This window comes from Biomphalaria glabrata, chromosome 2, assembly GCF_947242115.1.
Source record: "Biomphalaria glabrata chromosome 2, xgBioGlab47.1, whole genome shotgun sequence".
NCBI classification, from domain to species: Eukaryota; Metazoa; Mollusca; class Gastropoda; family Planorbidae; genus Biomphalaria; species Biomphalaria glabrata.
In genome coordinates this window covers 60,168,608-60,192,307 of record NC_074712.1, presented here as the reverse complement: position 1 = coordinate 60,192,307, position 23,700 = coordinate 60,168,608, and the positions used below count along the sequence as shown (strand labels likewise).

The window sequence follows — 23,700 nt, the reverse complement described above, 5'->3', positions numbered from 1 at the left end:
ATATATATATATATATATATATAAGTCAAAGTTTAATACATCCATGACATCTCCAGCTAAAAATTAAAATGAAGAAAGAGACATTCTATTAATGTATATTTCGCACACCTTGTCTATAATTTTCAGTAGGAAAATATGTAAATATGGTGGTCACATCGTGGACCTATCATAGTTTGCGACATTTAGTCATGAAATGGTCAAAACCTTTATTACAATTTATTAATTTATTATTTTTGTGTGCGGGGGGTGAATATAGGCCTATCATATATATACACCATTGTGAAGTGGAGTGAAAAATGCTCTGCATATTTTTTTTTTTATTATCATCAGGACCTCAGGGGTCATAACATCCAACGCCAAAACGTCACGCACCAAAACGGCTGCGCCAATACGTCGCATGCCTGCGGGACATACATTTAAAACCAAAAAGAAAAAGCTTGCCAAAGACGGGCATAGACGACGAAAAGAAAATAACCCTCCTCCGGACAACGGCTTTGTCTGCATGAGGCGAAGCAAAATATGTAGGTCGAAACTGCGTTCGCACGGTCAAGTGAAATAAACAGAAAGCAAAATTAATAAAACATTTAATACGCTCCTTTATACATATGCAGAAGAGGAAAGGCTTGGCCTGGGCACACCCTTCTCCTCTATTTTTGGACTTTTGGAAAAGCCCTTGTTACGTATAACAGACCAGACGACAACGTTAGGGAAAGGGGGGGGGGAGGGAGGGAGGGAGGATGTTTTGGAAACAGTGAAATTGGAAGGAACTTTATGTCCTTTAAAACGATGGATTAGGGAAAAAGTAGGACCGGATTTAGACATGATAAGGCTCTAAACTTTTCAATCCCTTGTTTATTAGCTTTTTCTTCAAAGCAATATTTGTGCCCCCCCCCCCCCAAAACAAGTGGGGGTCCTGGGCTATAGCCCATGTTGCCTATAGGTAGAACCATCCCTGGGAACAAGGCGTAACGTTGTGAAAATATTTGTCTTGACTAGTTCATTAACCTCGCTAGTGTTAGTTCATTTAATGTTTGACTTCAGTCGAACTAAGCTTACTTTTTTCAATTAGCAACAACAAATGCTCCAGATAGATCGTAGTCTAGTGCAATAATAGGTCCTACTAGATAAGCGATACGTGTACCTCTATGATATGATATTGATTACCAACAAACAAATATGAGTTTTAAATCATTCAACCTACAATAAAATTCAGCACTTCAATGAAATATTAAGACTATTTGAGGTCATCCAACGTTTTTTTTTTTTTTGGATCTACTGGTTAACGGTCATTACTGACTGCATAATTGTGTTTAGCTGACGCTAGGAAATTGACAGAAATTAAAAGAGTTGCCAACTACAATAAATTACTAACAAGAAAATTATGCTTTCATGTGCGCGAGTCAACCCTAAATTGGAAAACCCGTAGGACGATAGGTATAGTAAATTTAAATGTTATAACAATTATTTAAAAGGAAATGATATGTTAGGACTTTAATTTTTTGACATTATTTCGATCCAGCCAAGTGGTTTTTGCAACATAGCCAAACATTCCACGTATTTAAATCTACTTCAGATGCACTATGCAAAACGTGATGAGTTTTAAAAGACTATCTATGCCCATTAACACATTATTAATGTATTGAATGTATCTACGAATAGTTTCTTCTGTTTTTCAGATAGTACTATTTAATAATTGTAATTATTTAAATTCCAACAACTTAAAAAAGTGACTTTTTTTTTTTGTACAGAAATTCGCTGAATCGGCAGCCATTTGCTGGGACAACATCGTCGGAATCGAGTATCAAATTATCTGAAACAAAGGCCAGCATTCGATTCTTCAATCCGAAATTTCTCCCGTCTGCTATCAGATCCGTTTAGTGACCCGGGCCGCTAATGAACTGCGGCGTATGTGTGTACTCGACTGTGTGTCTCCGCGCACCTGGACTTGAATTCAAATAAGAAACTCTTCAAATATTTTGTTTTCTTCCTATTCCATATCGGACTTATGCTGACCTTTTAGTGTGTCAACTTTTGTTTTCTTTTTCTCTTAGTTTTCTTCTAGATCTAGTCTACAAGTTTACGTTGAGGCCTTTTTATTTGGTCTTTGGGTAAGTTTTGCTTTCAATCCAACTTTTGCTTTTCTTGTTTCCAGAGTATGCGGAGGTGCATGTTGGATATCTGGTGGTGAATACTGAGTAAATGGTGGTGAATACTGAGTATATGGTGGTTAATGTTAATGCTAAGACTTTGGTGGTGAATACTGAGAATCGAGTGGTGAATACTGAGTATCATTAGGTGAATACTGAATAACTGAATACCTGGTGGTGCTGAGAATCTGGTGGTGAATACTGAATGTCTGCTGGTGTAGCTGAGTATCTGTTTGTGAATACTGAGTATCTGGTGGTGAATGCTGAGACACTGGTGGTGAATAACGAATAACTGCTGATGTATTCTGAGTATCTATTGATGTATGCTGAGTATCTGGTGAATACTTTTACTTTATGTATCTTTCACTGTTAGAACACAGGTCTACATATTTGTCTTTTATCTACAACGGACCTAATACATTTACAGGATACAATACTACATGAAGCCTAGGCTAAACTGGATCTCTTTAGAAAAAAAAAGATTCCGACAATTTTATCTGTCCACATTAGATGTTCATTAGTTAATGTACATTATAAATTATTTAAAGTAATTAACTATATTCAGGTATCTGCCATATATTACTGAAATTGATTCAAACGATTACTCCCTCTTCATGGTTTTAAGTTTAAAAAAAGAATAAGACGAGAAGTAGAAGTATTTGGAACATTCAGATGATACAATCAAGGAACATTGTTTAGAATTTTCTTAAAACTAAAGTTCCTCTTTCAGACCTTGTGATCTATGGGGCAGATGATGTATAGGTCATCTGTTTCTGTGGCCCACGGTTAACTAGGGTGTCATGTGACCAGCACAACGACTTTATTTTCCACAACCAAAGTCAGGTATCCATTAGAGTTGGGTGGACTCAGAGACACCCTAAAGATACCGAAAGTAACAATCCCAGTCTTCGCCAGGATTCGAGCCCTGGACTCCCGGTTCGGAAGCCAAGCGCTTAACCACTCAGCCACCGCGCATCCTACTTCATTATACTCCCTATTCTTTATAATTATAGGAAAACTAGAAATTTAGAGGCAAGTATAGAATTGAACCATTAAACACCAGCTACAATTCCTCTCTTTTGTTTGCGAAATGTATAAGTCACTGTTGGGATGTACACAGCGTCGTGACGCTTAACCAATGGACTCGAAGACTTTGACCTTTGACATGGGAATGTAGAGTAACAACTTCCAATTGAATTTATTTGTAAGCCGAACTTTGACCCTTGACACGGGAATGTAGAGTAACAACTTCCAATTGAATTTATTTGTAAGCCGAACTTTGACCTTTGACATGGGAATGTAGAGTAACAACTTCCAATTGAATTTATTGGTAAGCCGAACTTTGACATTTGACATGGGAATGTAGAGTAACAACTTCCAATTGAATGTATTGGTAAGCCGATATCTGAGTGGTTAAGCGTTTGGCTTCCAAACCTGGGTGAAGATTTACATTTTAATTTTTGAGTCCAGCCAACTCTAAACCTATTGGTCTCTGCTGCCCACAGGTTGCGACGTTGCAGGTCAGTGTTCAGGCCTTCTATGACCTTCACGGTCATACGCGGCCCTATGAGCCGTAAACGTTAACGCCCGCCTCCACTGATGTAGCCATTACTGCTACAAAACATAATACTTTTTCGTTGCTACTTTACTATTGGCCGTTTGACTATGTACTTGCTGTAGCCATTACTGCTACAAAACATGATACCTTTCGTTGGTACTTTACTAATGGCCGTTTGACTATGTACTTGCTGTAGCCATTACTGCTACAAAACATGATACCTTTCGTTGGTACTTTACTAATGGCCGTTTGACTATGTACTTGCTGTAGCCATTACTGCTACAAAACATGATACTTTTTCGTTGCTACTTTACTATTGGCCGTTTGACTATGTACTTGCTGTAGCCATTACTGCTACAAAATATAATACCTTTCGTTGCTACTTTACTATTGGCCGTTTGACTATGTACTTGTTCTGCAAATAGGATTTTGCTTGAATGATTTTGTACCGATTCCTCTAATATTTATTTACTGGCCTGCAATCAACTAACTAAAGAATTCAGAAACAATTCGCTTGTAAAAATCAACAAACAAGATAATTTCTGCTTTTGCGGGTTCGCTTTGGGGCGGGGCCTTGGGCAGTTACCCACTTGCCGACCCCTAACACTGCTTGTCATAATATAATTGTCTACATTTTATAAATTATAGTAGCTAAATAAAAAAACAAATCGACCAACTATCTGCGTTAGGTGTGGCAAACTATATGGGTCAGCGTATGTACGACAGTACGTGAAATACTGAACTTTACTTTAATCTATGGATAAAGACATTCCTTTATTTAGGGGAAGGTGGGGCTAGTTGTCACAGTTTTCAGATTTTGATGTTTTAAACATATTTAGAATTCATTGATTCTCACCAAACTTAACATGCTGTAACTTAAACATTCAGACAACAATTAGAGTAAAAGAAATAAACTTTATCTCTTTATTTATCAAAGTTATACAACAAAAAAGTGGCTGGGTTGAGGTTGTGACAATTTGCCCCACACCGGGGTAAGTTGACACAGGCATGGGGTTAAATGTCACACATTTAAAAAATCACCATATCTTGCTATGTCTAAAAGAAATAGCATATTAAGTCAAGACTTTGTTCTTGTAGTAGTTTCCTTGACTGGCCGTCGTGAAATAATGATATATATGTGAAGGTTCTAAAAAGTTTTGGACCTAACAAGAAAAGCTGTAGGTTTTTCTTCAAAATAATGTTTATTTTTTTCTATATAATATTTGTAAAATATCTGTTCACTTCTTCCAGCAATGCACCCACTTCCAACCTATCTAAATAGTAGGACTAGGTAACTTCTTTCCTAAAATAAATGTTGCGCTAGGAGAACATCTTTTCTGTATGTTGATGCTGGCATAACCTTTGTAAATAGCATTATTTAAAGAGAAAGTCGCTTAATACTATTTAGGTATCTATTAGGTATCACCATAAAAAGGAATCAATAAAACAAATAATTATTAATAAAGAAATATTAATATTAAAATTTGTTTTTAAAATGCTTAATCTTCATTGGGGCAAGTTGTCACAACTGTGACAAATTACCCCAACCTGTGTGACAACTTGCCCCACAACAATTTTCAGAACATTTATTTTAATAACATTTTATTGGGTCGAGCTTTTTGAAAAAAACTAATTTCAATGTGTAACTAATACACAGAGATATGAAACAGTGTAATGTTAGACAATCATCTCAAAATTATAAGTGTTTTTCAACAAAATTACACAAAAATAAAATTCCACTTTCCGAACAGTCAAAAACAATGAATCGTGATAATTTTAAAATGCGAAAAGGTATCGACTTCATTTTATAACTATTTGTAAATGTTTCCGTAAACATCTCAGCTGTAGTTTCACATTTTTGATAGCGCATCACATTATATCGATATAGTGTTTGTGACAACTTACCCTTGTGACATTTCACCCCACCTTCCCCTACTATTAGACACACTTGCTTTCATGACTCTACATATGTTAGCCTTGTTTCTACACTGCCGATATATTGTGTGCATGTTTGAATAACGTCAATATACTGTGTCTGGAGATTAGGTTCTGTGGGAAAACATGATATCAACTCCCTCCATTGTTTAAATATATTATGGTGTGTGTGTGTGTGTGTATTTGTGTGTGAATAGCATGTAACAGCTAGCCTTAAGTCAATAAAATCAATCCTACTAAGTTCACTCACTCTCCTCCGCCTCACTCTTTATCTCCCCTTCTTTCTTTCCTTGCACGCAATCTCGTGGGGTTATCTTTTGCTAGCCCCTAACGACATCCTGCCTTTATTAAAAATGTAAACACCATCGACTTTAACGAAACAATTTTTTATTGTTTGATGCCTAAAGGCGAGTCCTCGGTTTGACTCAAACATTTTTGTCATTGATATATTTTGAGACTGAATCAGAGTTTCGCTCTATACAACAGTTTAGTAACAAACAGGCTACTAGTAGTATTGTAATAATAATATAGTAATAAATTGTTACTAATAATAGGTCCTACTACTCTTGTCCGACCTGAGGGTTTAGGCCACTTTGGGGAAAGCTGTTAGCTCCCTTTGCAGAGATCACTAAGTATTTTCCTGCAATTTTGAGCTTTAAAACAAGCAATAGAAAAAAAGAATACATTTGAAAATCAAAGCTATTCTAAGCGAAAGAACCGCTAATTACTGCCATTTATCTGAAAATGACAGGGTTTAGCTGCCTTTCTGTAATCTTAGACAAAAATAATTAACTAGTACTAAATGATTAACTTATTGGTTGATTTTTGGATTGATTCCTGTATGTCATCTACTATAAATAATTATAAAAATTTCAACTTGGTCCGAGACTGGGAAGTGGGAGAAAAAAAGTGCCATAACGTAATAATGGGATTAAATCCATATATACATCCACATCTCTTATTAAGTAGTATTTATTCCCTTATTTCGATATCAAACAAAATAATTAATCACCAACAATTAATTTGCTAATTGTATGATTTTTTTATTGATTCATATCTTGTCAGGTTCAATGAGTAACTGTGCAAAGTTTTAACTTGATCTGAGAATGGGAAATGGGAAAAAAACATGTTCAAACTTTGTACCAGACAGACAGTGAGTTGACATTAGCTTTGTAAAAAAAAACATATCATTGGCTTGATGTCTACAACTCACTAGAAGAGAGTGCAGGTCTAATCCAGTTAATATTTAAGAATGGGTGAATGTTAGTGGGTGATACTAATCTGACAGATATTCGGGGCAGTAGAACAAGTACATTTGATTCAAAATCGAACTCAAATCAAATTCTATATCATTACTTCAAAATCCAATTCAAATGAAATCCTATATATTAATAATGCCAACGCCTTCGATTCAGAAGTTTAAGGATGAGTGCAGTGTTTCAGTCTCACGTGACTACACAAACCCAGTAGCGGCCTTCATATTTGTCCACTTCCAATGCAGTCAAAGCACCCACCTATATAAATCCAAATCTAACTCAAATCAAAATTTGCTATCGCTACTTCAAATCTAACTTAAATCAAAGCTAATATCAATACTTTAAAATGGAGCCCAACGAATGTTCCTCATCAGTAAACAATCCTTTCGCCCTCAATTCATGTAGTAACTTCACCAGCTACAATTGTGCCTTGAGAAATCGATGCTCGATCATAATTAATTTTATATGTTCGATCGATTCTGATTCTGCGTCTTTGGTGAATTCCGTTTGGGATTCCACGTCTTCTACTTTTCAGACTCAGAAAATGAAGTCATTGACTTGTTAGAACAACAGTGCATTCAAAAGTTTTATCTTTGGTGGTGACTAAGTACTCAGTAAACAGTTCTCTATGGATTTCTTAGGTAGGCCTACATTTTCTTAAACTATGTAAGGTAGTTGACGAAACACATACACACGCATTCTGTAAATTTATCTTACATATCTATAATTACCAACAGGACCCTAGGCCTGCTGGTCTCTTGTAGAGGAACAATGTTGATGACGTTTGAAGGTTTCCGATAAATAACTTCCCTCTTATATATTTTAAGATCAAGACTTCAACCTACTTCCACACACCTTGTTTCAATCCATTTACCTTTCTCCTAGTCTATACAAAGTCAATAGAATCTAGATCTAGATACGAGTTAAGAATTTATAGTATATTATACGATGAGACCCAAAACAAACTTTTAAGTACACTTTCTGTTAAAACCTTTTTTTTTTTTTTTTTTTTCGTCATGGATCATTAGTTAGAAGGTCATCATCTGCCCTATAGATCGCAAGGTCTGAAAGGGAAACATAACTTACTTCTCAACATCAGTTGGAAGGAAGCATCCCTAATAAGTCATTGTAGCTCATTCTTGGCACAATGTTGTTTTCAAATTGTAATCCTCTTTCTCAAAAACGAATTCCGTTCTTCAATACCCCGACGCTCCTTGTTATTTGACCTCCTTAAATAGTATCACCCTGCAATAGTATCATCATCACCTTTATCATCGTCACTTGACTTCCGTCAAAGAGGTGCTGTGTTCACCTAATCCAGCGGTTCTCAACCTTTTAAGCTCAGCGACCCCTTTTTACAATCCCTCACTTTGCCGCGACCCCCACCCTCAAACACACACAGCAGTAGAAGAAAAGACAAAAACAATCCATATTTTCGAGGGTCTTAGGTGACCCCTGGCAAATCGTCAATCGACCCCCAAAGGGGGTCAAAAGGTTAAATAACATTTTATTTTAATGTTCTTTATAGAATTAAAAATAAATAAATTCTAATGCATTGTTTGATTTATTGATAGTTTCATCAATATGAATCTAATAAAATCTCCATCTTCTGGTGACCTCGTTGCTGCCTCTGTATTAGCGTTAGTCTCTTGTCAGCTTTAGTGTTGCTACTTTAACCATTACTTGCACATCTTGGTTTGTAAAGATAAAGTTCTTAGAATTATCTCTGTTGTCAAACGTGCCGGGTCATAGGTCTATTGTTTTTACATATTGAGATAGTCAGGCCCAGGTATGTGACTAATGTACCATAACCCACATTTAGTATGTTATCAATAACAACGTCAGGGATCGTCAATCAGCAAAGTGCAATATTTTCAGGGCGCTGAAGATAAGACTTTTTTTTCCCGGGTTGGTTTTTAGTGCGAGACTCTTAACAATTTTCTGACACTAATGGAAGTTAGATTCATTAGCGATCAAACATAATAATAATATGTAAATATATAATTTATTTTTACTGTACATAAATAAGAGTTGCGTTTTAGGTTATGAAAAAAAAAGCTGTTTAAAAAAATAATCAAATCTTTGCACATTTCTCCAAATTTTATTTGACCAAGCTTATATCAAGTCTGTCACTTTGGTACAAACTTTGAACATGTGTTTTCTCCCTATTCCCATTCTCGGATCAAAGTCAAGCTTTGCACAAGTATTCAAGAAAGCATGAACCAATACAAACGTATAAAATTAGTTAATTAATTACATTTGGCTTCTTCTTATCTTATATGGTACATTTATTACTTCAAAAAAAGAAGATGATTACGTCCTAAGATTTATGCATTTAGTCATGCCTATTAACCAATGACCTAAACTCCGCCAAGTCACTGGTTTTCCTGGCTAGCTCAGGCCAACCCATTCCATGCTCTAATAACGCTAGGGAAGAAGGAGCTTTTGTACAAATTTGTCCTAGCATATGGGACGAGGCATGTGCCTTTATCATTGTGTCTTTCTCAGTATTTTATTAAATTTTGTTTTTGTATTTGAAGATTATGGTTCAGAGTAAATAAATCTTACAGTACTGAGATATATAGCTGTAAATGTGAAGTTATTACTCTTTGATATTTTTGAAAAAGTATTCTTTGTTGTAATTGACAACGGCTGTTGAAAAGGAAAGCAGTAACGGTAATGCAGTGAATTCTTACTCAGCATACCATTCCCCAGTGTCCTCCCCTTGCCACAGAATAATGCAGATCAAGGCTCGACACCAAAACGAATTGTTTTCTTTTGATGTTCCCCTGGTGCAGAGTTGACAACACAAGATGACCAGCTCCAGTGATCAAACAGCTCACATGCTAATCATTGCTGGCTGGTCAAGACAAAGACTCTGATTACAAGCAGGTGACTGCCATCTGCCGCTCGGAATCTTGGAAAGACAAGCTAACTGGAAGCAAATAACAGAAACATGTCACGTGGTTAGCAGTAATCAGGGGCGGCCCTGGGCGAGCGTCATGTGAGGGGCCCTTAGCCGTAAGAGTAGATTATATATACCTTACCACATCAAGCTAACGGGCCTAATCAGTCTCTAACGCTGTAACAATAACAATACAACAGTGCTTTTTTGTGACGGTACGCACCGGTACGGCGTACATATGTAATATGTACATGTCGCGAAAATGCATTAGCTGCTTTTCATTTATTCTTTTCAAACGAATGTTCTAGGGGTATAGTGTTTGCTGTTTAAAAAAAAAAACGACTTCATTTTGTTTTTGCTTTAATTGTTTGTGCTACTTCTTTAAAAAAATTGTTCACTGACCTCTATATAATGTTCACGAATTAGCTTGTCCTGAGTAGAAGCTTAATCAGATGACGAACTGACGTCATGAAACGGTTGTACACTGTAACAAAAACCTGAATGTAGGTCAATGTGTCCTTTTTTTTATTTAACAAAGCTTATATCAAAACGAAATCTCTAGGCTTCCGAACCTGGAGTCCCGGGTTCGAATCCTGGCGGAAAATGATTTTTAATTTCGGGAACTTTAGGGCGCCTCTGAGTCGCCCAGCTCTAATGGGTACCTGGCGTTGGGGAAACGAAATTACTGTTGGTCGTTGTGCTGGCCTCATGACACCTTCGTTAAAGTGGGCCATAGAAACAGATAACCTTTACATCATCTGCCCTTTAGATCGTAAGATCTGAAAGGGAACTTTGCTTTTTTTTTTCTACTTTATATTACCTTATTAACTCACTCTGTACGTTTGGTTGGGATCTAGAGATACGCGATAGCATCATAGCGCAACGAGAAAGCTAAAAGCATGAAATCGCGCTAAACAAAAACAATTTGTAAAAATATTTCTAATTGCACAGATTTATTGCTGTTGGTCTAGATCTATTATAAACTTAATGACATGACTGATCCAAACTAATTGATGCAACCTAGAATAAGCTTTTTTTTTTTTTTTTTTTAACTATATATTTTATACTTCTATTGTCCTGTATTGGAGTTATAACTAAGGTCAAATGTACATTAGGTATGTGTAAATTATAATAGCTTATAGAGTGAATACATACATATTTAATTATTCTGACCTAATTGTAAAGCAAATAATACTCTGTAATCCAAGCATCCGTGGTATGACAGTCAGATAACAGGCTGACAACAGGTCAAACGATTTGCTAAGACAGCTCAGCCAGAGTTCGATTCCTTACTAGAGCTGAGTCGGTTTTTCTGAGTGACTAATAAAAGTACGGAAACCTTCTCCCAGACCCCAACTACGCCCTGAGCATGGTATGGCATGAAGAACACGCAATAGAAAAGTTTAAAACAATGAAAATATCAAAATACTTTAAAAAAAAAGAGCTCCACATTTACAGCCATATATCTTAATAATGTAAGATATATTTCCCGTTTTGATATCAAACAAAATTTAATTAATTATCACTATTTAATTAGATAACTCGTTAATGTTTTTTTATTGAATCATGTTTTGCTTGGTGCAATAAATAATTGTGAAAAGTTTCAATTTGATTCGAGAATGGGAAGTTGGAGAAATAACGTGTACAAGATTTGTACCAGACAGACAGACAGACGGACGGACGGACAGATTATAACGTTAAATGTAGTAAACAGCGTATTACACTTTTTCTGTTTGTTTCAGACCAAGTTTTTCAAGAAGAGGCTGTGGACTTCTTTCGACATGTGATAATGAGGACATGAGACCGTTAAGATCTAATTGTTATCAGGCCAGCTGTTGATTGGATAACAGAAAGATAACAAATTTGTACCAAGTTAAACCTAGTTAGAAAACTTCCTTGTCGAAGCGTTTTTACGAATTTGGTTGGATTATTTAGACAATTTTCGTAGAAACGATGGCCATCATAACTAAACATCTCCTGATTAGCTACTGTCTCTTCATCAGCGGTAAGTGCAATCTTTAATTTATCTTGTTAGGTACATATTAATTATAGACTTTTTTTTTCAAATATAATAACGAAATCTTATAAAAGACACAAAGATAAAGGCTCATTCCTCGTTCCATATGCTAGGACAAATTTGTACAAATGCTATTTTCTTTCCTTGCCCTATTGGAGCGTGGAATGGGTTGCCTGAGCCAGCCAGGAAAGCCAATGAAATGGCAGAGTTTAAGTCATTGGTTAACATGCATAACAAGATTTATCTAGCAACACGTCTGTATTTTATACGATAAGATAAGGTTTATATTATAAATCATTAGCTCTTCTGTCTTATTCCGGCAAACCATTCCATATTCTAATGACAGTAGGGAAGAAAGAATTGTTATTTCTACTTTGTCCTAGCATAGAATTGTGCTTTATCTTTGTGTCTTTCTAAGTATTTTTACAAAGCTTATATCAACCCACTCTGTCTTCCTGTCTGTCTGTCTATCTGTCTGTCTGGTAAAAAGTGTGTACGCTTTATTTTTCCCACAAATTGAAACTTCGCACAATTATTCATTGGCACAGACAAGTCATGAATCAATGAAACAGAAAAGGAACCGATTAGTCAATTAATTACTGGTATTTAATTATTTTGTCAGATACCTTTTTTTTTTTTACCTTTACCTATCCCTTAGTCTGTTGGACCGTTGGAGCACCATGCAAGACTTTTCGACCGTCTTTCTCCATTCCTCCCTTTTTTGCCTTGTTTAGAACCTCTCTCAATGGCAGGCCCGTTCATTTTTTAATGTTGTCCTCCCATCGCTTTTTCTGTCTGCCTCTTCTTCTTTTTCCCTGGCACTGTTCCCTGAAGGAAGGTCTTTGCGAGCCCCGTAGATCTTGTAATGTGGCCATAGGTTTTAAGCTTTCGTCTTTTTACAATAGTTAGCAGGTCATCATTGGCTCCGATCGCTGCAGTAACCCTGTCTCTGATTTCTTGGTCTGTGATGCGGTCTTTGAATGTGGTGCCTAGGATCCTTCTGTAGCATCTCAATTCCATTGCTAGGATCCTCCTCTCTAGCTCTGCATTCAACGTCAGATACCAATAATGGAAAATAATCCTTCAGTATTAACAGATATGGCTAAATTGGTTTAAAAAGATATTGATAAAAAAAAATTAGTAAATTATATTATTGTAATTTGCAATTTATTGCCACAGCCTCGTTTGAGACTCACTGTGACATGAAGTGATTTTGTAGTCACATGATCATCTCGCGCCTTTTGCACAGTAAAAAGCTAACGGTCTGAGACTGATGAAGTGAAAACCTCAGTTGTTACTCGGACCTTGTAGAGTATGGACATGCAGTGGCGTAGCATCCATGGCGCGAAGGGGTTCAATGAACCCGGGCCCACAAGTATAGGGGCCCACAGCTGTGGCGTAGCAACCATGGCGCGAAGGGGTTCAATGAACCCGGGCCCACAAGTATAGGGGCCCACAGCTGTGGCGTAGCAACCATGGCGCGAAGGAGCTCATTACGCTTGGGCCCATGGTTCAAGGCCAGTTGGGGCCCACATTAGAACTTAGGAAGAACATTTCATTTGAAACACTTTTAAGTCGTTTAACTCTGTTAAGAAGTTTTAAAAAATATTGACTTTTAAGACGCTATTACCTATATGCAGTCCTAACTGAATCAAACGTTATGGCGTAATTACTTTTTAAGAAAAAGGTACGATCTTTACATTGGAATGTCTTTACATTTAGATTACTCATTTTTTGGCACATACTAAATTTGTCATAGTGGCTGGAGAGGAGCCCATCAAGATGTTCTTGAACCCGGAGTACTAGTGTGATATTTACTTGTGTAGCAGGCAGTGGTTACGTCCTATAGTCCTCACAGTAATGGTGTGATATTTACTTGTGTAGCAGGCAGTGGTTACGTCCTATAGTCCTCACAGTAATGGTGTGATATTTACTTGTGTAGCAGGCAGTGGTTACGTCCTATAGTCCTCACAATAATGGTGTGATATTTACTTGTGTAGCAGGCAGTGGTTACGTCCTATAGTCCTCACAGTAATGGTGTGATATTTACTTGTGTAGCAGGCAGTGGTTACGTCCTATAGTCCTCACAGTAATGGTGTGATATTTACTTGTGTAGCAGGCAGTGGTTACGTCCTATAGTCCTCACAATAATGGTGTGATATTTACTTGTGTAGCAGGCAGTGGTTACGTCCTATAGTCCTCACAGTAATGGTGTGATATTTACTTGTGTAGCAGGCAGTGGTTACGTCCTATAGTCCTCACAGTAATGGTGTGATATTTACTTGTGTAGCAGGCAGTGGTTACGTCCTATAGTCCTCACAGTAATGGTGTGATATTTACTTGTGTAGCAGGCAGTGGTTACGTCCTATAGTCCTCACAGTAATGGTGTGATATTTACTTGTGTAGCAGGCAGTGGTTACGTCCTATAGTCCTCACAATAATGGTGTGATATTTACTTGTGTAGCAGGCAGTGGTTACGTCCTATAGTCCTCACAGTAATGGTGTGATATTTACTTGTGTAGCAGGCAGTGGTTACGTCCTATAGTCCTCACAGTAATGGTGTGATATTTACTTGTGTAGCAGGCAGTGGTTACGTCGTATAGATCTACCGTCTCTGGCCATCACCTAAATTAAAATTTAACTTAACACTAATAATTCAATATTTAAACTACATGCTTACATATTACTTCCTAATGTGTCTTAAAACGAATAGATATTAATTAACAATATCGTTTTATCCCATGCTTTTAAGAATGTGCGCTTATAATACTGTCTCTAATTCATTCACAAGAAGCACTGGCACTTGATTTCCAACATCAATTTGGTCCAACACCAAGCCGTGTTTATGCCATCCCCCATTTAGCTCAAGCCTGTCTTTATAGTTCCTTAAGCGATGTCTAATTCAGTCTCTGCTGTTTATGCTTTCACCCAGGCTGCTTTCACATTTGATAAATTGTTATGCTCCAATCAAGAGTTATAACACACATGCGAGTCTGCACAGCTTTTGAGACGCCCTTGAAAGATTTGGATGTCGCTTTAGTAAACCGTTAAAACGTTTATTTACAGGGAAAATGGTCTTCAAGTCTTCTACTCAAAGAGTCTCTATTCTGCCCTCCCTTAAATCCGGCACTGCTGCGATAGCTTACAATCAAAGCAAAAGATCCTGCCTGCTAACTCTTGTCTGGATAGATCCGACGTGAACATGACCTATATATATGATTTTATAGTTTTAGGCTTTAAACAAAGAGACAACAACATTATGTGTTTCTTTTCACGCTCATACCGAGGATGGACGAACAAAGATAAGACTTGAATGATAAATATCACTGCCTAGAATTAATCTTGTTTTAAGATGCACACATAACTGAAATTTGGTTACATGCCAAAATTTCGTACAACAAAGTAGCGCTGACAAAATGATGTCTTTAAAATAGCGCCGACAAAAAAAAAAAAAGAAACTGTATCTCATATCAAATATGCCTTGATCTAAAACTCATATTTATCTGGAGGCAGCAGAGATTTGAATCCTGAGTTTACCTTCTCCCTCGGGCTGGAGGAGCTCGTTAGCTTTAGGTGGCAACCAACCTTTTGTCCTACACGTTAAGCTTCTAAACGTTATCACCGACAGCACCTCGGAGGTGGGGCTGGGGGCGCGAGACAGCGGGGAGATTGGTCATGAGGCCATACTCTCCAAAATCTCCAAAAGCACTAACTCAGATTTAACAATATGTTTCAGAACAGAAAAGAACTAACATAGATTATAGAACCAACACGTTAGACACATGCAGATCTAGGTAGTGTAAAAGACGGAATCATTTATTTCAAAAACAAAATGCTGCACATATTAGAATGACTGGTTGTTGACACGCAAGTCCCCATACTAAACAATTTTTGTCAAGGACAAATGAAATATAAATGTTAATGTTTTCTTGGAGGTTCAGCGAGTGCCGATTTAAATTATTCTGACAGCGGATTCAAGCGGTGGTTGATTTTGAAACCAATACGGTGCCAATGCCCACACATTCACATCGCATGACCTTAAAACCATCCATTCGAAGTTTGTTTGTTGGTTTTCTTTTCTAGCGGTGGTTGATTTTGAAACAAATACGATACAATACCCACCCATTCATATCGTATGACCTTAAAACCATCCGTTCGAATTACTTATTTCTTTTAAAAAAGGTACGATCTTTACATTGGAATGTCTTTACATTTAGATTACTCATTTTTGTCACACACTAAATTTGTCTTATTGGCTGGAGGGGGCCCACCAAGATGTTCTTGAACCTGGGCCCACGGGTACCTTGCTACGCCACTGTGGACATGGATATATTTTTTAGTGGGAGTATGTAGATTGTCAAGCTTATCCTGAACATGAAATCGTAACTATGGTTGTGATATTATTCGATTGTATGTTGTACCCTTGCCTTTGTGGCTAGATTAGCCAAGTTATTTCTACTCAATACATTTGTCGTCTGCTACCATCTGTCTTGATTCAGTGTATTTAGTGAGTCATGTCTAATGTGCAAGTAGTAAGTTCTTCGCGCTAGCAGAAGTGAACAAGTAGGCCTACAATGAGAAGAGAGACCACGTCCATGAATACAATATAATGTTGAGAAACTACACAGTCATAAAACCCAACAGCTGAGTTACATTTATGGTTCGGTGTTTTTTGTGGTATTGCTACCCTCCTTTTTAAGTTATCTGTCTTGGAGTATCTAAATTTACTGATTTTAATAATGGTGTTACTCAAGTGAAATGAGTGCTCATCTGTTGAAAAGCTCACGGCTTTGTTTGTCCTCTGTACTTCTTAATGTTCTTCTGAGTTGAGGGATCCCGATTTCCATATTCTAATATTCGTCTTAACAAGGTTAAATTATAAATACTGTTATAACTCTGCAATGCGCACCGCCATCCAGACTAGTGCTAGAAGGTGCGCACTGTGATAGACCTAAAAGGATGTCAACATCAGAAAGAGAACGATTTCCGCCCAAGTAGTGAGCCAATATGGAGAGATTGTGTCTAAGATAGATGTTGTTTTGTGTAACTGTGATGTCGTGTAAATAAACGTCTATGTCTCGTTGAGTTGCCTCACTTAAGTTATTACAATATTATTTTTGTTGTCCAGTTGTAAAAATACTTTCTTTTCATAAACAAAAGAGTTTTGTAGGATTACTTAATTATATCGTCAATTACATTTGAATTTGAAATCTGCTCAACTGATTTACAATGACTGAGACCATCCATCCCAGTGGCGCTACAGCCCATGGAAGGCCCTGGTCTCCTTTAGCACATTTCTCCATTCTCATCTATCCTGTGCCCGGACTTTTAGCTGCGTCTACGTCATCAAGTCAGTGTACTCGTGGTCTGTCTCTGGGGCGCCTGCCTTTTGGTTTTTGCCGGTGAGCAATCTTTGCTCCTCTGTTCTCGGCATTCTTTCGAGGTGACCTGCCCAACGTCACCTGTTCCGTTTTATTTCAGTCCCTACGGAAGGGTCTTCATAGAGCTGGTATATTTCTTGGTTGATGCGATTCCTCCATCCGGTTTATGGCACCATACATTTTTCTGAGGATATCTCTTTTCCAAGTTTTTAATAGATTTTCTGTGGGTTTTTTTTTTTGTCAGCGTCCAGATTTCACTTGCATATGTGACTACAGGCCTGATGATGGTTTTGGAAATGTTTTTGTCTCTTTTGGTCTAAGTTTCCTTTTAACTATGTGTTGTGTGTTATAGAAAGCTGTGTTGCCTGACGCTAGTCGTTCCTTCACTTCTGACATTTGCTAAAGATGTTGATATGTACCAATGACTGAAATCTAAACTAATGTTTAAATGTATTTCTATTTTCTATCGTCATCAGTGGAGTCACAATCCAACAGGCCACCAACTGTGAACAGCTTAAATAATTACTTTACTGTATTTGAGAATGCATCCACAGGTAAGTTCTAAAATCATTAATATCAAATAGAGCTACCCATCGGTATTGCTTATTTACATCTAGATCCCAAACATGTAAGACAAAACAAAACCAAGGAAAAAGTGAAGAGCTTATCAGTGTATTGTTTTATCGTAGATTTTCAAACATGGCAGAATGCCTATAAATAGCAAGCTTTTTGGCGTATCCGGTGTGCAAACTAAAGGACTTGATGATACGTGTTTAAAAACCCAAATAAAAACATGTGTACTTTGTAGCAGAACAGAATCTAATTATAAAGCTCTTTTAAGTTTATAACTTTTATTTAGTTGGCAGCTTTTGAGCTCTACTTAGCGTCCTTGACATTGCTTAGTTTATTGTGGAAATCTCCACTAAAGAGAAAAAGAAGTGGAATCTAGATCTTGATCTTATTGAACTTATTGTTTGACATTCATTACAGACAATTCTGTACAAAAGAACAGACTGTCGTGTTGCAAGAATTGAGAAACTTGTATCACATAAATTCCACTTCTATGGACAATATTTTTGTTTTATAAAACAAGATCTAGATAATTATTGATTAATTTTTTTCTTCTATATATATATTATAATATATTGCAGTGCTTGCTAATATGATATAGTTGTAGGCAGTTGTAGCTTAGCAAGCTAAGAGTGGTGGGAGAGATTAGAATAAAAAAAAAAGAGCAATGATTGAGAAAATTAATTTGCCAATTCCAATTTGCTATCAGACAATAACTAGCCCAAGGGTTACTCACGATGTAACAATTCTAATCACTGTGTTGTTATATTTATGCTAGATACCTAACTTATTACTAACTAGCTTTAGAAACATATAACCGTTTCTATTATTTCTAATACAACATAAATGTAACTCATTTCATGTACAGGTTCCCTAATTTATCAGTTCAATGCTACTGACCCTGATAATGATGTGCTGACTTTCAGGTGAGGAGAAAAAAAAATCCCTTAAATAATTTTTACTTTCTTTTGTAGTGTATTAAATTTTATGAGACTTCTCGGGAATCATAATGCTAAGAAAGAGGTCATTATTTTTTTAAGGAATATAAAACATAGGCATACTATTAAAGGTCTAGACTCTAAATGTGTTTTTTTTTTAATCCGTTTCTTCTCCGAATATGAAAAACAAAAAATTTTCAATGTGACTACTGAACTTAAGGCTAATTAGTCAGACTCGTAATTGTACCTTAAATTAATAAACCCAAACTTCCTATTTAAAGCCATCATTGGTACATTTACCATCATTTCATCTCTCACTATGAGCTCGTCTGGGGCATACGACACCATTCAGTCTCACCAACTGTTCACACGTCTTGCACATCTGCTGGGCTACCAAATTTAGGCGCCATGTAGACCTATTTCTGCTTCTGCGATGTATCCTCTTCTTCTTTCGTTGGAGGTTCCAGGTGAGGGCTTGTCTTGTGATGTTGGATGCAGGCTTGCGAATGTTTCTAAAGGATATCTCCTTCAATAGGTTGCTGCTTTGCTCTAAGCATCTTCACGATGCTTGTTTGTTTTTTTCATCAAGTAGTAGTAGTCGTGGGAAGCGTGGTTGAGAGGCTAAGTACCGGTACGCTTGAACTAAGTTTGGCTACCTATGAACGACACCCGACTCGAGCAGAGTTGTGTTTACTGCTGAGCGCCTAAAGGCAGCACGGAAAACCTCCCAGATACCCCCCAACTGGTCCACAAATGAGATTGGACCTTATCGCTCTGAGCATGCAATAAGCATGAAAGTAGTCTGTTTACATCGGCTGATTCTGCTAAAACCTAATATTGTTTTTACTAGTCACGTCATTGTCACTAAGTCAAAACTTCCCATATTTCCAAAACAAATAACTAATTCCTAATCGTGAATCGTGCCATAACAATAGTTGTCTAGGATACTGCCAAGATAGGTGAAGCTTTTCGCCTCTTCCAGCACCTTACCTTGAACTGTAATGGGTGTGTTGTTAGACGGAAGTCAATCGCTTCTGCCCTAAGCCAATCTATCTTGACTTGGTGATTTCTAAGATGGTGAGGTTGAACTTAATCATCTCCTCTGTCATTTGCGCTGTCTTCCCTGTCTCGTATGTGGTCCGGATATTCCATTTACTTATGGTGGTGAATGTTCTGATGGAGATGAAAGGTTTATATCTGTAAGCTTCCAGATAACTCTGGCTTTCACAATACGCCCTTAACCTTCCATCTCCAGGTCCATCTTCTCCTAGATCCGTGAAATGTGTTGATTATTTGGCTGTTTGGTGTTTCTGTTGTTTTTGCAACAGAATAGCTAAGCCTATGCCTAACCGTTGTCCTTTTTCAGTTAGGCTTCATAAATCAAAAGGTTTAAATGTTAGGAAAAAAAGAACAGTTATAGATCTCAAGCTAAGCGGTTATTGGCTGCTTTAGGAAAAATGTCTTTCTTCTTTTATATAATCATACCTTTTGAATTATTTTACTAGTAGCTTTCATTAAATTTGGATGAGTTACATTTTTTATGGTTTTTGTAAAATTGTCATTTTTGTTTTATTACAGCTTTGGAAGTTCTGACACAGATTCACTTGTCAATGTAACACAACTTTCATCCAGTGGTAACATCTACACTTGTGGCTTATTTCTCAAAACTCAGCTTGACAGAGATAATGTTAGTATGTTGACATAGTTGGCATTAAGTAAAGTGTAGGGTAAGCCTAGACATACATTTATATGTTCTGACACAGACTCACTTGTCAATGTAACACAACTTTCATGGCATTAAGTAAAGTGTAGGGTAAGCCTAGACATACATTTATATGTTCTGACACAGACTCACTTGTCAATGTAACACAACTTTCATCCAGTGGTAACATTTACACTTGTGGCTTAGTTCTCAAAACTCAGCTTGACAGAGATAATGTTAGTATGTTGACATAGTTGGCATTAAGTAAAGTGTAGGGTAAGCCTAGACATACATTTATATGTTCTGACACAGACTCACTTGTCAATGTAACACAACTTTCATCCAGTGGTAACATCTACACTTATGGCTTAGTTCTCAAAACTCAGCTTGACAGAGATAATGTTAGTATGTTGACATAGTTGGCATTAAGTAAAGCGTAGGGTAAGCCTAGACATACATTTATATGTTCTGAGACAGACTCACTTGTCAATGTTACACAACTTTCATCCAGTGGTAACATCTACACTTGTGGCTTAGTTCTCAAAACTCAGCTTGACAGAGATAATGTTAGTATGTTGACATAGTTGGTATTAAGTAAAGTGTAGGGTAAGCCTAGACATACATTTATATGTTCTGACACAGATTCACTTGTCAATGTAACACAACTTTCATCCAGTGGTAACATCTACACTTGTGGCTTAGTTCTCAAAACTCAGCTTGACAGAGATAATGTTAGTATGTTGACATAGTTGGCATTAAGTAAAGTGTAGGGTAAGCCTAGACATAAATTTATATGTTCTGAGACAGACTCACTTGTCAATGTAACACAACTTTCATCCAGTGGTAACATCTACACTTGTGGCTTAGTTCTCAAAACTCAGCTTGACAGAGATAATGTTAGTATGTTGACATAATTTGCATTAAGTAAAGTGTAGGGTTAGCCTAGACATAAATTTATATTACTTCAAATTTAGATTAATAAACTTTACAAAGGATTGAATTTAATAAAATAATCATTTAGCTAATGCTGATAATACTTTACTTTGCAATGATTCTTTAACTGTATTTCTCAGAGCCCTAGTGTAAGGCAGCTACATGTTAAGATAAAGGATTTGTTATTTGAGGTAGGATTTGTGGAGTTTTGATTATACCAAAGTATATAATTAGCTAATGGATAACTTTTATCAATAATATTTGCAACAAATTCTTTAGTTTAAAATATGCATTTCTTTGAACATTTGTTCACTTTTTCTTTTTAAGTTTCAGAACTTGTCTAAAACACACTTAATAAAGAGCTTAAGTTGGAAAGTTTTAGGAATACTTAGTTGTAAAGGTTTGGGTTAAACTAATATATATAGGTTTATACAAAGCAGCTGTGTATGCTAGGATTTGACAGCTATATACATTTATGAGGCGCTGTTAGCTTCCTAACTTTTCTTAGGTGGAAACTGGGTGGGTAGTCAGATGTTTTAAAAATAGCATGTATATTACATGACCAGGCCATATTTTTGAGAATTTGTTATGTTTAGATTGTCAGGAGTATAGGTGTTTTCTTTTTCTCTCTTTCTCTCTTTCAATAAATATACATATCTCATCTCATCTGTCCCTTAACTTTTGTCCTAGTGCTGCTGTGACAGTTCATGTCACCAAATCCCTCCACTTTTCCCAGTCAGCAGCTGTTCTTAGCAGGATATCATTCTTTTATGTTTTCCATCCAGTATATCTTTAACGACCCTTTCTTTGCGATCCCTCTACTGTACCTTGAATAAGGACTTTTGATAGTGAGTCATGTATTACAATATGACAAAACCAGGTCAGCTATTGTCTTTTCACAGTATTGAGGAGTTCTTCCTTTTTGCCATCCATAGCATAACATATGTGTATATACGTGTATGTATGTATATATTTATATTAGTATCAGTGGAGCTTTGTATATATATATATATATATATATATATATATATATATTTATATATATTGAATGAAAAGTACCTATATTAAAATTTTTATTTTCTACATTTGCTTTCAGATCACTTATAAAATTTTCATGATCATTAATGATGTCAATGACAACCCACCAACTTTCACTGGACTGCCTTACAGATTTTCTCTTTTGGAGGTAGCCTACGTGAAAATAAATAAATAATAGTGTGATATAATCATACTATCACCTTTGTATTGATTTAATGAATATTTTTTTAACATTTAAGGTTTATAGATATACTTGGTTTGACTAATTTGACTTAACTATATTAAATATTTTATATGAAACAACCTCTTTTCCATTATGCCCTGATTTCGTGACCAATTTATTTTTGAGGATTGAAATTGTTGCTTAAATTTGTTTGTTATCAAATATTCATTTAAAAATAAAAATAAACCTTTTTTTGTCTTTAATTTGTAATTTTGTTTTTTATAAAGCTTTTTTAAACAATGCTTCCCAGGATACTGCTCTACTTACACCAGTGTTTACTGTATCAGCTACAGATCCAGACACAGGGTCTGGGGGTCAAATCTTTTACTCCATGAATGTAAGTGAAAATTTGTAATATTAATATCATTTTATATATTGTAGTTATCACATTTTTCATAATTGTTAAAACTGTCGTAGATTTTCTGGAGATGTGATTATGGTAGCTTGAAGCTTGCAGGGATTTTATTTTCAGTATCATTTGTAATTTAGTAAATGAACAGATAAGAACAGTTAACTAAGTCAGTAAAAAAATAGAAATACATACTTAAGCTTGTCTGCAAATTAGAAGATAACTTAAAAAAAACTTTCTCTGTAAATCCTAAATCTGACAAAGATAAAAACAAACAAGACAGATTTATTGTTATTTTTTATGGCAGAGTCCAGGGGCGGACTGAATGTCAAAATCAGCCCGGGCTTTTCTAAATAATGCGGCCCACAAATTCTATATCATATGATGGACATCCATTTCTAGGTCTACCTGTCTTCAAAATCATTATGTTACGTTTGATATTGTAATGATATGAATGCATACAGTGAACTCTATATGTTTATATGAAATATAGGCCTTATGTTGTTTTTAATCGCTAAGTATGTAGACCCTAAAAGGATGAAGCCTACTAGTAGCACTGTATACGAATGAAGGCTATTACATTATTACTGGAAATATGTTAACTTAAAATAGTATTACACTGTAGAGTCTGTAAAAGATTTGTATTTAAACACGATGCTCAGATGGCTTTTTTATAAGAGAATATTATAAAACCTTAACCAATTTGGTGTGTGCCATAGTGGCATCGATGCGGCTATTTCAGTAGTCC

General features: G+C 36.2%; 1 protein-coding gene across 1 annotated transcript in view; it reads left to right on the top strand.

Moving 5' to 3' along the window:
* Positions 1–1,842: 1,842 nt before the first annotated feature.
* LOC106062749 (cadherin-related family member 1-like) overlaps positions 1,843–23,700 on the top strand; it is a 23,882-nt gene continuing 2,024 nt past the window's right edge. Inside the window, exons 1-8 of the mRNA XM_056021249.1 lie at positions 1,843–2,108; positions 11,544–11,806; positions 17,676–17,753; positions 18,638–18,695; positions 20,286–20,394; positions 21,483–21,533; positions 22,439–22,528; positions 22,854–22,940. Coding sequence (XP_055877224.1) covers positions 11,755–11,806; positions 17,676–17,753; positions 18,638–18,695; positions 20,286–20,394; positions 21,483–21,533; positions 22,439–22,528; positions 22,854–22,940 — 525 coding nt within the window. The 5' untranslated portion in view covers positions 1,843–2,108; positions 11,544–11,754. The remainder of the gene's footprint in view (positions 2,109–11,543; positions 11,807–17,675; positions 17,754–18,637; positions 18,696–20,285; positions 20,395–21,482; positions 21,534–22,438; positions 22,529–22,853; positions 22,941–23,700) is intronic.